General features: G+C 29.6%; 1 protein-coding gene across 1 annotated transcript in view; it reads right to left on the bottom strand.

Annotated features, from left to right (window-relative positions):
* Positions 1 to 7,989, bottom strand: part of Gdh (glutamate dehydrogenase, mitochondrial) — a 75,872-nt gene extending 67,883 nt beyond the window's left edge. Inside the window, exon 1 of the mRNA XM_067052610.1 lies at positions 7,441 to 7,989. Within this exon, the coding sequence (XP_066908711.1) occupies positions 7,441 to 7,852 (412 nt within the window). The 5' untranslated portion in view covers positions 7,853 to 7,989. The remainder of the gene's footprint in view (positions 1 to 7,440) is intronic.
* Between the last annotated feature and the right edge of the window lie 7,456 nt (positions 7,990 to 15,445).

Below are 15,445 nucleotides of genomic sequence, written 5' to 3'. Positions count from 1 at the left end.
AGGGTGAAGTAACTGCCTTTTTTTTCACCCGCCTCTTGCACTATTATGGTTCATTAAAACCTTCAATCAAGTTCATATAACCGTATAGTGGCAAACAAGATCAAAATCTTGTTCTACATCTGTCAACAATGCAAAGATGGAAACGATAAATGAATAACTTTGTATGGGTAACTTTTTGGGTTTTGGTAACACTGTTTCAATAATTACCATATTTAAAAAAGTTACTTATAAGGGTTTGAATTTCAAAATGGGATAAATCTAAATTGTAAAACGTTTTAGGGGACACAAAAAATGTCTAAGCTAATATGATTTCAATAGAAAAATAATACTTAAAAGGTAATTTTAACATTCGTTTTCTTGTGATTCATGAGATTTAATCCTGGTATTATTTTCCTATTCAAATCATATTAACTAAAACATTTTTCTGTACCCTGAAAAGTTTTTAAATTCTAATCTATCCCATTTTGAAAGTGAACGCCTCATATGAAAGTGATAATACGTCGCAATCTTTACTACTCTTTACTTATACACATCAAAAACAATTTATAGTTGTACTTTATACGAACCGTCCAAGACACGTGCCTGAATTGTAAATGAAACAAGAATAAAAATAGCACCTCTGTTTTTCAAATGCCAAAGTAGTTACACACGAGAAACTTGGCCAACTGATACGCCACAACAGACTAACAGTCGACATCCCAGATGATTGGCTCACCGTTGTTTTTTACTGAACTACTATAAATATAATTAGATAATTATAATTATCAAAGATTTCTGAATAGTAAATAGAAATAAAGTAAAGAAAAAGGAAATCGATAGTTGAGAAACCCTGCATGATACTTACTGATATGAACTGTGGGATGTAATAAAATTACTAGACTTCAAGCACAACAATTAAATAAACGTAGCATACTTTAACTAATTAATTGACAATGCAACAGTAAAATTTATGCGTTTGTTGAAGGAGAAAGAACAGTATGGGAGATTTACCATCAACTGCAAGAACCAGAGATACAAGAGCCCAATAGGAGAAAAAAGGCAGTTATCTTACCCCAATTTTTGATTACTTTAATGAAAGCTATGTATAATTACAAGTCAAAATTGATGAGTCTGCTAAGTATAGGTAGGGGGAATAAAAAATGGCGGCTGTGTGTTAAAATGTTGTATGGGATGCGCTGAAAGATCTGTAGTGAATTTATTTTTAAAAATTTATATCTCAAAAACCATTTGACGTACACATGTCTGTTAGCACTCAAATGAAAGCTAGTTCAATGAGCTATAAAGTAGTTTATGATGTTTATTTTCGTAGGAGTAATAATTTACATGAAATTCGCTAAAATAAATTGATTTATAGTTGTTCGGACACATTTTCATTTGCTAAATTTATATTCATATGAGAATATCATAAAAACTACTACCCCTACGAAGATAACTACTTAATAGTAAGTTTAATTTTCCTTATTTTGAGTGTTGGCAGACATGTGTGCGTCTAATGGATCTAGAGATATTGTTTCAAAAATCCAACATTTTATACGAACAACTAGAAATCAACATTTTGTGAATTTATTTTGTCAAATATCATAAAAACTAATACTCCTACAAAGATAAACATAATTAACTATTTTCTAGTAAATTTAACTAGCTTTAATTTGAGCGTTGGCAGACATCTGTACGTCCAATGGTTTCTGAAATGAAGTTTTTCATAAATCAAACTTATTGTCCGAACAACTATAAATCAATTTATTTTAGCAAATATCATGAAAACTACTATTCCTACGAAGTTAAAGGTCATAAACTTCTAAATAGTCCATTAAACTAGCTTTAATTTAAGTGCTAATAGACATCTCTACGTCACATAGTACCTAAGATATAGTTTTCTCAAAATAAATTAACTAACTACTAATCTTTCAGTAGATTTTTAAGAAATTTTGCTTTTTAAAAGCTATATCTCGATAACTATTGGACGTAAATAACTCTTTTAGGGCTAATATTTCAGCATATTTACTCTTCTTTAAATAATGTTCTCTTAGATGTTCTAGTGTAGTTGGTAGTTTTTAAGATATAGAGCTCCGAATGAAAAATTAATCTTTTTTTTTTAGTTTTGAAACAGCCGCCATTTTGTATTCCCCCTACCTATACTTTGCAGACTAGTAATTATACCTAGTTTTCATTAAAGTAATAAAAATTGGGGTGAGATAACTGCCTTTTATTCTTCCCGCTCTTGTACAATTAACAGTGAGCCATTTATAGAGTGTATGATGTAACTAAAATACACCACTTATGTTTTTGCAGGGCTTCGAATTATTGGGCAATGATGAAATTTCTTACAAGAATTGCTAGATCTCAGAAAAACTTAACAATAATTTCGACAAGAATGTTTATTGAGATAAGCAAATAATCAGGGGCAACAGGGTATTGCACATCCAGAAATAAAATGTATTAAATAAATACATCATTAATGCAAATAAATAAAATCATTAATGAAACAATCCCAAGCGATAACTTCTGACTACTAGGACAGAAAAAAAAACCAGAAGCTTTGTCTTTGAATTAAAAGCTTTATATCACGTAGAAAAATTAATTCTGACTCTGATGGCTTTATATTCTAACGGATTGATTTGAGGAATGTACAGAAGATCTTGAGATTGAGCTTGGAAGCTTAGAACAGGCACAAAAGACTGCTTGACACCTAAAGAATTCTAAGGAAATTGTAAATTTTATTTTAATTTACATAAACTACACTTTTTTGATTTTTTACTTATTCTAATAGTAAATTAGATTTCAAAACCAAAAATGTTGGGCTTTTTTCCCCATTAAGTAGGGGAATCTGTTACAGAGGGAGTGTACATAAAGGGAAGCCAAACTGAAATAACTTCGGAGTAATAAAGTAATAATGTAGGTACTTAATGAATATTTGTAGTAATTTAAGTAGATATATGTGATACTCAATATTCAATAGTATGGGGAAGCATAAATATTCAGAATTTTAGGTATCTAATGCCTGAGACTGTACTAAGCTTGACCAACCACAAAGTAAAAGACTATGTTTTAAATATTACACCAAGAATCAGGCTATAAGATGATTTGGTTGTTTAAAATTTATACATGAGATAGGCTTATCATGAATCAATAGAAAAGCAATTAGTAATACAATGGTGGGTAAATGCCCAGGACAAATATGCAAGGATAATGCAGACTTCAGATTTGGCAGAATATCTAGGCATCATATTTAATGAAATGAAATGAAAAAATAACTTTATTCTTAAATAAATTTAAGTGTTGCCGCATGACACACCTCCGGAATAGCTGATCTATACTATTTGTAATATATATTACTATTATCACATAATTTAAATATATCTTAACACCTTCACTGACTATATACTGGAAATATTTCTAAATTAACTATTAATGAAACTAATACGTAATCATAAATTTTTGTTCATTAAACTTTATTTACTCCAACACCACGAATCAACTGCAACATTTTATTTCAAGGTTTTTAGATTCATATTAGATTACCACAGAAAAGTTAACTAACTAAGGAAACTTTATACTTATGATAATAAATAGATATTACAATTGAAAACAGTTAAAAAACTACTTGTTAAAAGAATAGAGAAACAAAAATTGAGTTCATTAAAAGAAAAGATGGCACAGTTCCGGAACTTGGCAAGGATGCAGGTCAGGCAGACTAAAAATACACTAAAATAATTTTGTCTAAGCTGACTGAACTGTTTAAGAAAATTGAAACCATTCAGAAAAATGTTTTAGATCAGAAACTAATATTTTCAAGATGTGAAGTAGCAAAAAAAACAAAAACTCATTTGTTAAAATTACTTAATAAGATAGATATTCTAAATAAATTTTAGGAATATTCCAATAAATCCAACCTAAAATTTTTTTTTTTTTTTTTTTTTACAAGCATTTCAAATTTATTATTTTAAAATAATATTTGGTTTAATTAAAACAATCAATGGTATATTTTATTTAAACCATATAATAATTGTAATATCTGAAGCATAAAATATAATTTACCCACTCAAACCTGATTTCTAATAAAATATAAATCTTGTAGAATATCATATACAATAGTAGGCTTCCAGTGATTGATATCTTATCTTATCGACAAAATATCTAATTGGCCATAATTGAGAATTATATATATCCCATCAAAATATCATAAATAATAAACAAGATATGTATAATTGTCAATCATAGTCAGTTAAATAAGGTAATTGGTAGATGAGACATGAAAAATCACTGAAAAAATACCAACTATAAATCAATAAAATTATTATAATAACTGACAAGTGAAAGATAGTTTTAATTTTCTAGTATAATCAATTGATGGATTATAGATAGCAAGATATTGAGTATAAAGTCTTTAAGTATAAATATTTCTTAACAACTTTAAATCGTTTTTATATTCATTTATATTTATTGACTAGGGCGATGGAATTTTCATCATTACAATTAACATTCAGGGAGAAGATGGTCGGTGGGTGCGGTAAAAGGAAAAAAGAAACAGATAATTAAAAATCATTTAGATTTTATTTTACATTCGCATACCTTAAACATAATTTTTACTTATCAGTGTTCTTTACGCTGAATGGCTCAACTTCTTCATACATAAATATTTTAGAATGAGCTAACAAACTATAAATTTAAAATTGAAGCATTGCATAAATAGAAATAATACATAAACCTGGGCCGCCCGTAGTTCACTTGGATAGGCCCAGCCTTACCAATTTTAGATTGCAGGCGGTGCTGGTTCGAATCTGGCCTGTCGCATGCACTTTTTTCATTGAGTGGCAGTCCCAGAAAATGAAAAACTTGACCCACAACCATGGTTAGTAAAGGACTCTAATGGGAGTCTTGGGTGAAAAAAAAACAACATAAACCTAACAACAGATAGGTATATATTTATATAAAACCAAATAATACTTCATATTTTTTAAAAATTAATTTAACTATTAATTTTAATTAATATATTAATCTATTCTCTTCATGATTTCGGGAGTTCATAGTTAAGTAATTTGCATTATTTTTTATGGCAGGCCCCACTGCTCTGACAAGGGCCTCATTTATAGGTATACCTTGAATTGAAATAAAATTTGTACTAATTACTGGACATCACTATAACACTGTGGGGAATTTCGAAGCATTAATATAATTTTATTTGTGTGAATTCATCTAATAATTTACATCAAGAGGGTGAATTTTCATAATTTTACAATTTAAAAGATTACTAAGGTTGGCGGATAATTTTTATGCCATTGATTAATGCTAAAATTTTATTGAAGACGAGAGTGGCAAATCACAAGATATTCCTTAAATTGGTATATTATATTTCTTTTTTTCTCTTAAACCTTTCCAGTTATTTAAAAATCAAATGTTAAGTATGAATTGGTTATGTATGTTGTTAGATTTATGTATTTCTTCTACTTGCTAGCGATACTTTGATTTCAAACCTATATCTGTTTCTTTTCTCCTTTGACCGCACCCACCAACCATCTACCTTTTTCTCCTTTTAACCTTGTGACTGTGACACTGTAAAAGTGAGGCTAAGAACAAATCAGATATATGATAGAATATAATTTTAATCAGATACAATTTAAACAAAGATGAAAACTGTGAAGCTTCTGCTTCTCTTCTCTACAAGAATTGTATTATATCCTTTTCTGGTCTTGAAACAAGCAGCAAAAATTAACTGTTCTGGAATACTGTTTTTTTTTTTTTTTTTTTTTTTTTTTAATATAAATAGGTAAACAAAGAATTTAGAAAAGTGTGATCACAAAGAATTTAGTAAAGTGCGATCTTAAAGAATTTTTTCTTATGAAATATTTATAAGACAAACTTGTGTAAATAACCATCATGTTGCTGCTTTGCTATGATGGTGGCACAAATTTTTAAAAAAATTTGATTTCATTTTGAATTGAACATATTCTTTAAAAGGCACTATAGTTCCGCAGTCCACAGGTGGGTCATGAGAGCTTTTAAAATAGGCCACATAACAATCTAGCAGTATATAGGTTGTAAGGAAATCATTATAAAAACTGTTTAATTTATTTATCTTATTATTGCTATTAATCTTAAATGGTAATGCACTATTAAAGCGCTCAAATTACACTTTTAAGTAAATTTTCCTAGGGGGCCGTCTAACGTTTTAAGTCAGGAGCTTAATGGTCCAATTTCTGGCTTAGTGGACCCATACGTCTATGAGCTGGGAAAGACGGCCCTGCAAAGAATCCCAAAGATAGTAGGTTGTTACAAAGTAACTCCAGTATAAGATGCAATGTATGGACTATGTCCAATACAATTTAAATAATATATATCTATTGTCTCTACTGAAGCGAAGCAGCAACATAAACAAATAAACTACTGACATAGTTTTGGTACAATGAAAGTGGGTACTTAGAAATGTTTCAATCGAAAATCAAAATCTAAATAAAAAAAATTTGTCAAATTCTAGTAGGTTGTAACTTGACTAAGTTACCAAAGATATCATATTTAACAAAATATAGATAATTACATGTAGATCAAGAGAATACATATGTAGCATAATTTTTTCAAAGATCATATGAATCTAAAAGCACATGTTTTACAATAGTTAAAATAAAGCAAGAAAATATTAAATCTATCTAACTATTAACAGTAGAAAAGTAAATTTAAGCAGTTTCTGGGTCAAAGGTAAGTTAATTTATGGATTTTAAGTAAGTACTACCACATTGTTCAAGGGATATTTATTATATATTGACGACTGACAAGTAGATCTCTGACCGAAATCATTAGCTGTCTTGATGAAGATGTATAATGACCATTAAAATGTCTGAATTTAATGAATGGTTGATTTATGAATCCTTGATTTATTAGTCTAAAAGTTAATTAGTCTATTACTTAACTTATATTACTCAGAACGTTATTTGTACTTAACAACTGCCAACTTGAAATGTTTATTGTTTTTGGACGAAAAAATAAAAATATGATGACTGATAAGGGAAGTTAATAGAAATACAAGCAATTCACTGAAACTGTCCAACCTAAAAAAGATTATTAGATACAATATTCTATGTAGTTGCATTAATTTGCTATGTTTACATTATTTAAATATATTAGACAGGGAATACAAATTCGCATTAACTAACATCGGATTGTATAAACTGAGTGGAAATAATTATAGCATGTAAATGATTATAGAATGTAAAAGAACTAAAAATAATTAGCACACAAATAGAGCTAGACTGTTATTGTGATCCCACAGAAAATCCAGATCCAAATATACAGCTGGCAGTCAATCCTGAAAACATAGGGCTGCCTCAACAATCCCAGCTGGGGAAGGTGATATTTATAATTTGGTTTCCAGACTTTTGAGGAATACTTATTTATATAACCTAAACTACATTCTGAAATATTTGTTAAAATAGTCAATATCCTTACCTCCTTTACATGGTGTCCTGTGAGTGCTGTGTTGGGCCCGGTAACCTGTTATCATTTCATAGTTACCACTATCCCGCCTGACTGGAAAAGCGATTTCTATGATGTGATCACAATGCTGCATGCCCATGAGAATACCCTGCACTTTTTTTCTCTTTTCATCTTCAGGCATTTTCGCCTTCATTTCTTCAACAAACTTGTCTTCGGCGATTTGGCACGCGCGGTGGAAGAAGAATTCTACCATGTCGAAAAACCTCGGATTCTCGGCAGTAGGTACATCTTTAAGTTTTTCCGGTATTTCATGAACGTTTCTCTGAGTACTAACATTTTGTAAGGCCGGGTAGGCAGTTTTAAGGAGAGAGCTCATGTCGAGCTTAGCCGGCACGCACTTACCAACTGATTTTAAGTTAAACATGGTGCCTGTTGCTGTGAAAATACTTATGATATACTAAACACGGCTGGCGGTGGATAATGTGAGAGTGCGACTGAGAAACTAGAAATAAACACTAGGCACTAACTCCCTACCCAACGGAACCGCTCTGAGAACAGGCCATCGGTTGAGACAGCTGTTTACTCCCACTTTTCATGGCCTGACCGATTAGTTTCAGCCCGCCAAGTTTGAAATTCGTATGTTTGATAAACACTATTTATATTGAGAATATATATTAACAATCACATTTATAGTAATTTATTTATATTTAATAATTATTCTGACTCTTATAGAATTATATTACAAACTATTTAATTCTTATTTTTGTCACATTTTAGGAATATGTTTTTACTATAAAAATGTACTTTAATAACTACACAATAAAAATCTCTTAATATGTTTTTAAAAATATTATGACTATAGTAAACTAGTTTACATCTACGAGAACTCTCATGAGGTTTCTATCCTCTCTAATACATTCAATGGTTAAGCGATTTCATGACAGTTTTATTCATTTAAACGATATTATCAAGAGAGTTTATTCAACACACACTATTGGTAAAGCAATATACTTTATTAAGACGATTTGCATAAGTAATTACTTTACAAAAATATGATTTATATTTTACTGTTAAAATTCAGATATTCGCAAAGTTATATTATCCCTGAATTTTATTCAATGATACCTCATAGCCTAGGCCTTACATGAAGGCATGTTTTAGGTGGGCTATGAATTTTCAGTGAACACACAGGGGCCTTGCTCGTATGTTAGTAGCAAACTGGTTTGAGGACATCTGGATATTTCGAAAACTCTGAATTAAAGTCAAGCACAATGCAAGTTATCTATATCATAACTAAACCATCTGCAGTCACGATATTTAGGGGCTGAGTGGTGTGTTACAGACTATAATTACTTCACATAAAGTATATAGAGACATAGACATTATATCTACTAATTTTATTTACTGTCCCAAGTCGTAATGATCTAGAAAAATACTTTACAGTATTAAATACTTTTTTTTCTTACTTAATTAAATACTTTACATTAATACTTTATAGAAAATGGATGATTAGTCTTAACATTCTAAAATTTACTTAAAAGTTTTTACTCTCAGACGCCCAGTACACTCACCAGCCAGGTAAAAAAGTTCAAAGGAATCGGGAAGATACCTGTGGATTCACCTCGATCACCGCCTTAACTGGAATCGCCAATTAAACATTAAATTAACCCAAACTTACTATCGTAAATAGAAATTCTAAATTAAGAACAGAAAAAACTATTCTTATTTATAAAACAATACTATGACAAGATATGTATGATATGATCATACTGTTACAAATTTTATATATATCTATTTCTATATGCTCATTACTATAATGTCATTTATTTTTGCTCTTCGTCTTTTTTTCTCAATTATATATTTTTTCCCCTATTAGAGAAAAAAAGTCAGTTATTTGTTTTTGTTGTATACCCCTCCAGGGCGATCTAGTAATAAATAAATATGTATTCATTGATTGAACAGATACTTGAGCGGAACTTATTCATATATAAGATACTTATTTTCACCCTGTCTATTAAATTGTTGAAAAGAAATAAATTAATACCAAATAACACAACTGAATTAAGCAAAATAGTCTTGCGTAGTAGTTAGTTACTATGAAGTAATTCTTCGTAACATATTTCACATCAAAATTTTATCTATGGGAAATCTATTGACATTATCCAAAACTAACCAATCTAACTTAGTATTATGTATTCTTGTATTTTTGAAATAAAATAATGTGAAATAGAAGAAATATTTAGATCACCTAATATAGGGTGTTTTTTTAAGCCCGATAGAACTTGAAATTGTAAAAAATAACACAAAAAATTAAATTGTAATCAAAATTTTTTTTTTATTCGAAAGATCAATACGTGACATTAACATTTGAAAATGATTTCGGGCATATGGGCACCGCGGCTGTTCTTGACGAAGCGCATTCTGGACGTCCAATTTTGGGCCACTTTTTCGAGCACTGCTGGCCGTATGTCACGAATAACACGAACAATGCTGGCCTCCAAGGCGTCAATTGTTGCTGGTTTATCAGCATAAACCAGTGACTTCACGTAGCCCCACAGGAAATAATCGAGAGGTGTCAAATCGCACGACCATATGCGGCAATTTTCCTTATTAACAAACCCGTTAAGCCAAAAATGCGCCTCATCGCTGAACACAATTTTACAGAATGCGCTTCGTCAAGAACAGCCGCGGTGCCCATATGCCCGAAATCATTTTCAAATGTTAATGTCACGTATTGATCTTTCGAATAAAAAAAAAATTTTGATTACAATTTAATTTTTTGTGTTATTTTTTACAATTTCAAGTTCTATCGGGCTTAAAAAAAAACCCTATATATCATTCCATTTCGTTGGTGGTATTCATAAATAATCCAATAATATCTTTCAAACTAGCTGAGCTGAGCGTCAGCTGCTATTATTTGTTATAGGGATACAGGGTATTATTTGTTATAGAGAAATATGAAATATCGATTTCTCGAACTTGTTAGATGGTTCTTTATACGATTCTCCATCTGTAGATAGAATAGACATAAAGAAAATGGATGGAAGAAGATATAGTCGAATATCTTATTTTAGCTCAAAAGCATGTTATTTTAAACATCATAAATATACAAACGTAACAAGTAAAAATAAAAAAATAAATTGCAGACAAAAGCTAAGAGTCTTAGCCTGAGAATCATCCGAAAAGAAATACCACTTGGAACTTGCAAAAGAATATGAGCGTCGCTGATGTTTATCTTGCCAAAGAACTACAGATGGCATAGCCAAAAGAGAAATAAGTTATTATAAAACTACAAAAGGAGGTTAGAGACATTGCTCGTATTTGTCCAAACACAAATCTTCAACTTGATTCATTTTGTGGAACAGACCCTCTACCATTAGTAGATTTTATCGACGAAAAGAACGTCAAAGAAGAAAATTTAAAGTATACATCAAAGCATAATTTAAATGTAATAAGTGCAGTAATGATAACATAATTAATTGAAGATAATCAAGGTTCATTCAAACAGATATAATTAATAATATAAATGTATATAACAGACTCACAATTACAAAGGTAATTTTAAGTTTATAATAACATACATTGACCAAAAAATCAGTGTGGCCACACTTAATTATAACTTATATACAGAGAAGAAAAAAATATATAAAAAACTAACTGACTAAATTCATAAAAACAAAACAAAAAGGTAATTAAAACATATCTGTAATATTATAATATTGGATTAGATTGGTGAAGTAAAAGGTAGTTAAATAGAAGGGTTTTAAACGGGGGAAGGGTTGGTACATGACGTATATTAGAGGGAATGGAGTTGCAGTAATATGCAGCTTGGGTAAAAAATGATTTATCAAACAGCAGTTCGGTGGGGTGGAGGGTAGATGTCAGATAAATGGGAACTGGTAGTACGGGATTGGACTGAGAATTTGAATTGCAGGTTTTCTAGGATATAGGAGGACGCTGAGTACTAATAACTAGGAATAGAAAGGAAGCTAGGAAATACTGGCATCGGAAGGATGGATATAGCCACTTCAGTTCGGCATTATACAATAAACATTGTTTTGTGTGTTGTTAGTAGAGACAAAGTTTTCGTGTAGTTGCATTTTTGTTTCCATGTTTCAAATTCCGATAAATTCGGACAGAAATTCTAATTATGGAAAATACATTCAAATAACATAATAATAGTCTTATTTTGCACAAAATTGCACGTTTTACACTTTTTGGGATAAATTTTCATTTTTGTTGCATATTATTTAAAGCTTAAACTCAATTTATCATATTATACACATATAGATGTATGTATGCAATTTATTTATCTAATTGTTTCTATAATTATTAGTTAATAGTTGATCGTAGATCTATATAAATAAAGAATAATAAGTGTTCATTTATTTGTATTCTTCACTGACCGCTCCCTCAACCATCTTTTCATTTATTTGTTTTATTTATTTTTTTTAATTATTTGATTTATAGTTCAGAATTGACAAATTTGAGGTAAATCAATGCATTGATTAACAGATAAGGAGTTGAATTTAACCTAGCAAAAGAATATGTAAACACAGGTAACGAATATTATTGACCTTGGAATAGTATTAACCTATTATTTTAGGTAACTATGAAAAAGTTTCTCTTGAATAAACACATTACAGAGACTGTTAATTTTGACATACAATTCCGTCTTACTTTGTTATAATTACTGGGAATTTCATTTTTATTTTTTAAACTGTATTACCTATTAAACGCTACAGCCCATGATGGGTCAGGGGTTTTATTTGTAAGGAATTTCTGGTACTGTAGCCGTTAGTAACGCTGTGAGTTCAGGAGCCACTAGGAGCTCACCTAGCCTAAAGTGGGTACCCTTAATTAGGGAAAAATTTGGTAGTCAAGCGTGATTCTAATCAAATCACATCCTAGCACAACCGTTGGTCCAGTAACAGTACTTTCTTACAAATTACTGACCCTTCATAGATTGTAGGGGCACAGATTATTTTATTACCTATTTATATAATTTTAAATAAAAATTAAACAAACCATAAATTTGAAGATTTCTATACATTTCTAATGAAACTTTTTATGTTTTTCTACATTTTCTTTTTTTTTGCTATAGGTAATTCGTATATCATACAAAATTGAAAAGATATGAGGAGAAACATACAATGTTAAATATAAGAGCAAATTTTTTCTGGATGACTATTTTTAAATACTCCTTTTTATATAGTGCCTCGCATATTTTTTCTAAAACTTATATATGAGGTAGTTTAAAAATTTAATTCTAGCCTTCATGATAGGAATATAAAATCATTTAATACAATTAACTTCCTCATAGCCCTTCAATTATAAATTAATGTATAGTTTATTTATCAGAGTAGTTTATGTTTACATGAATGTAGAGAGTATTTAGCGAGTTTAATTTAATTCAAACAAGATTAGGTAAGCTTTGTATTTATAGATATTATCAATGAAACAATAAAGTTGATTCATAATTATGAGAGATAGTTGACCGTGGATGATGAATGAGGAGAAGATGGTTGGGGGTGCGGTCAATGAAAAACACAAATAAGTTCGATTAACTTATTTTAATGTGCCAACGTTTTTAATAAAGTTGATTATTACTGGATTGCTGGAGATGTTTCATACACATTTTACTGTTGGTCTCAATTAATGTGATTTTACAGTTTTCCGCTCAGATGGACTGGTGAAAAGCTGAGGTAAGTTTTCTGATTGTTTTCTTTCTTTCAGTGGGTTTATATAATTTGAATTGATAATAATTTAAAAGAATTTAATAAAACCTCATCGTATTTTTTTTTTTGTTGAATTAGATAACATTTACAATTCACTATTTGACGTAAAATTATTTTAGTGCTACGTATTACCTTATTGCTTTGTATTCATAATTTTACATTTCCGTCATTATTGTTTTTATTTTTTTTATGAAAAAAAATATCCAAACTTTATTACTACATATTTACAATTAGAAACTTTTAATAAATCTTATAATTTTTATCATTTTCTACTATTATTTTTATTTTGGAATATTCCAATTATTTAACTATAGTTTTATAACATTATTTTTCAGTCTCAATAATTATTTTTATAAAAAGTATTGACTAAAACGAATTAAATAGCGCTAATTAAGGCTATTATTCAAGAATTGATTTTCATTACTTCAGGCTTAGTTATGTTGTCAAGGTTTTAGTACATATTTTATGATTAATAGTTTAAAGGTATATGAAATTAATTTTTGACTGAAAATCCTACTAAAATTCGGTTTTCCTTTCCTTTATTAGCAGGAAACTAGTTCTTAATAACAACTATATAATAAAAACAATCATTATTATATTTCATAACATTAATAATAATAATCATAATTATTAATAATAACAAACTCGGATTAATTGGAACTGGTAATTGGTTTCTAAAACATTTAGACAGTTTTTCCTCTTTTTTTTTGAGGATTCCCTGGTATAAAATTATTTGTATAAAATTGATAAGGAAATTCTAATTGTTATCTAACCTATAAATACTAATACTATCTTAAGATTTTTACTACATTTACAAAGCTCTAAGTAACTAAAACAGTATCTTCCTCTTGTTGATTGGTTCAGTACTTGGTTTAAAAAAAGGAACATTTCAAACAGTAATAATATTTATGAAAGGAATATGGTCTGGATGCGGTCAAAAAAACTCAAATAGTAGAAATATACTATTTTAATGAGCCAACGTTTCGCCCCACGTTGCAGGGCTTCTTCAGGGCTATTTTGACGGCAGTCAAATCGGTCTAAACTTCTAATTCATAAGGCATATCTGGACATATGGAGTTGAGCTTTGGGGCTTCACTAAACCTTCGAATTCCTCTCGTATCCAATCCTTACAATCCAAAATCCTCAATTCTCCTTACTTTTTCACATATAAAATCCATAAAGACCTTAATGTTCTATGTGTAACCGATCTAGCCCGAAGTATGTATCAATCCTTCCATTATAAACTCCCTAACCTTCAAAATCCTCTAGTTTCTAACCTTATTTCTTCATCTGTTCCAGACAATCCTCAGAGGAGCCTGAAAAGAAGATGGTCTCGAGACCTTCCAGTGTAGAAATATGATTAGAGTGCTACCAATTTTTTTATTTTAATTTATTATTATATATATTAAATAATTATTAATTTTTTTATTAGAGAAAACGGGTATTTTCTCTACATGCCAGTATCACTTCATTACGATCTTACATCAAATTTAATTAATGTGTTTTTATGTAAATATAGTAGTAAATAGCAGAAAAAAATAATTATTACAAGTAGCAGCTATAGAAGATCAATTTCCTTCTTTTTCTTGAAGAACTTAAAAACATCTGAACTTATGAAGAACTGGAGAACATATGCTCCAATAACAGTGTAAAGAGAACTAAGATTTTTATTAATATTGAAATGGTGGTCAAGAATAATTTAATTACAATTAATATCCAATTACACACTGCGTAAATTTTTTTGAAACGGAACCTTCCCTTACTAATAGGTTCTGTATTTCGTCTTGAAAAGGGATTTTCCAATATAAAATTTATGAGTATATTCCGACATGATATGTTATATATAATAATATGAAATTACATGAGCCTTCAAAAATAAACTCCGGATGTGCAGGAATCCTCATGACGCAATTATAAATCTGTACAGTGATATCCAGTGATTTGTATCGCAACCTATCGGATCTGCTGCCAATGTCAGAGCGACTTCCTGTCCTTTTAGTATTATGAGATGGCCGACCGTAGCCAAAACGTTCATCAGTTTTACTACTGAGAACTCGTTGTTTGTAATAAGTGTGTTTATTTGTGGTTAGATCATCTGGTGGCATAATCCTAGAAATCAGCACTAAGTAAGTACTTTTATTATATAATAATTATTATTTGGATATGATGAAGGGATGAGAGAATGGGTCTTTTTTTGAGCCCGATAGAACTTGAAATTGTAAAAAATAACACAAAAAATTAAATTGTAATCAAAATTTTTTTTTTATTCGAAAGATCAA

The sequence above is a fragment of the Halyomorpha halys genome, unplaced genomic scaffold (genome assembly GCF_000696795.3).
Source record: "Halyomorpha halys isolate HHAL.00 unplaced genomic scaffold, Hhal_1.1 Scaffold1320.1, whole genome shotgun sequence".
NCBI lineage: Eukaryota > Metazoa > Arthropoda > Insecta > Hemiptera > Pentatomidae > Halyomorpha > Halyomorpha halys.
Note: the sequence above shows the minus strand (reverse complement) of the source record. Positions and strands in the feature narration are given on the sequence as shown.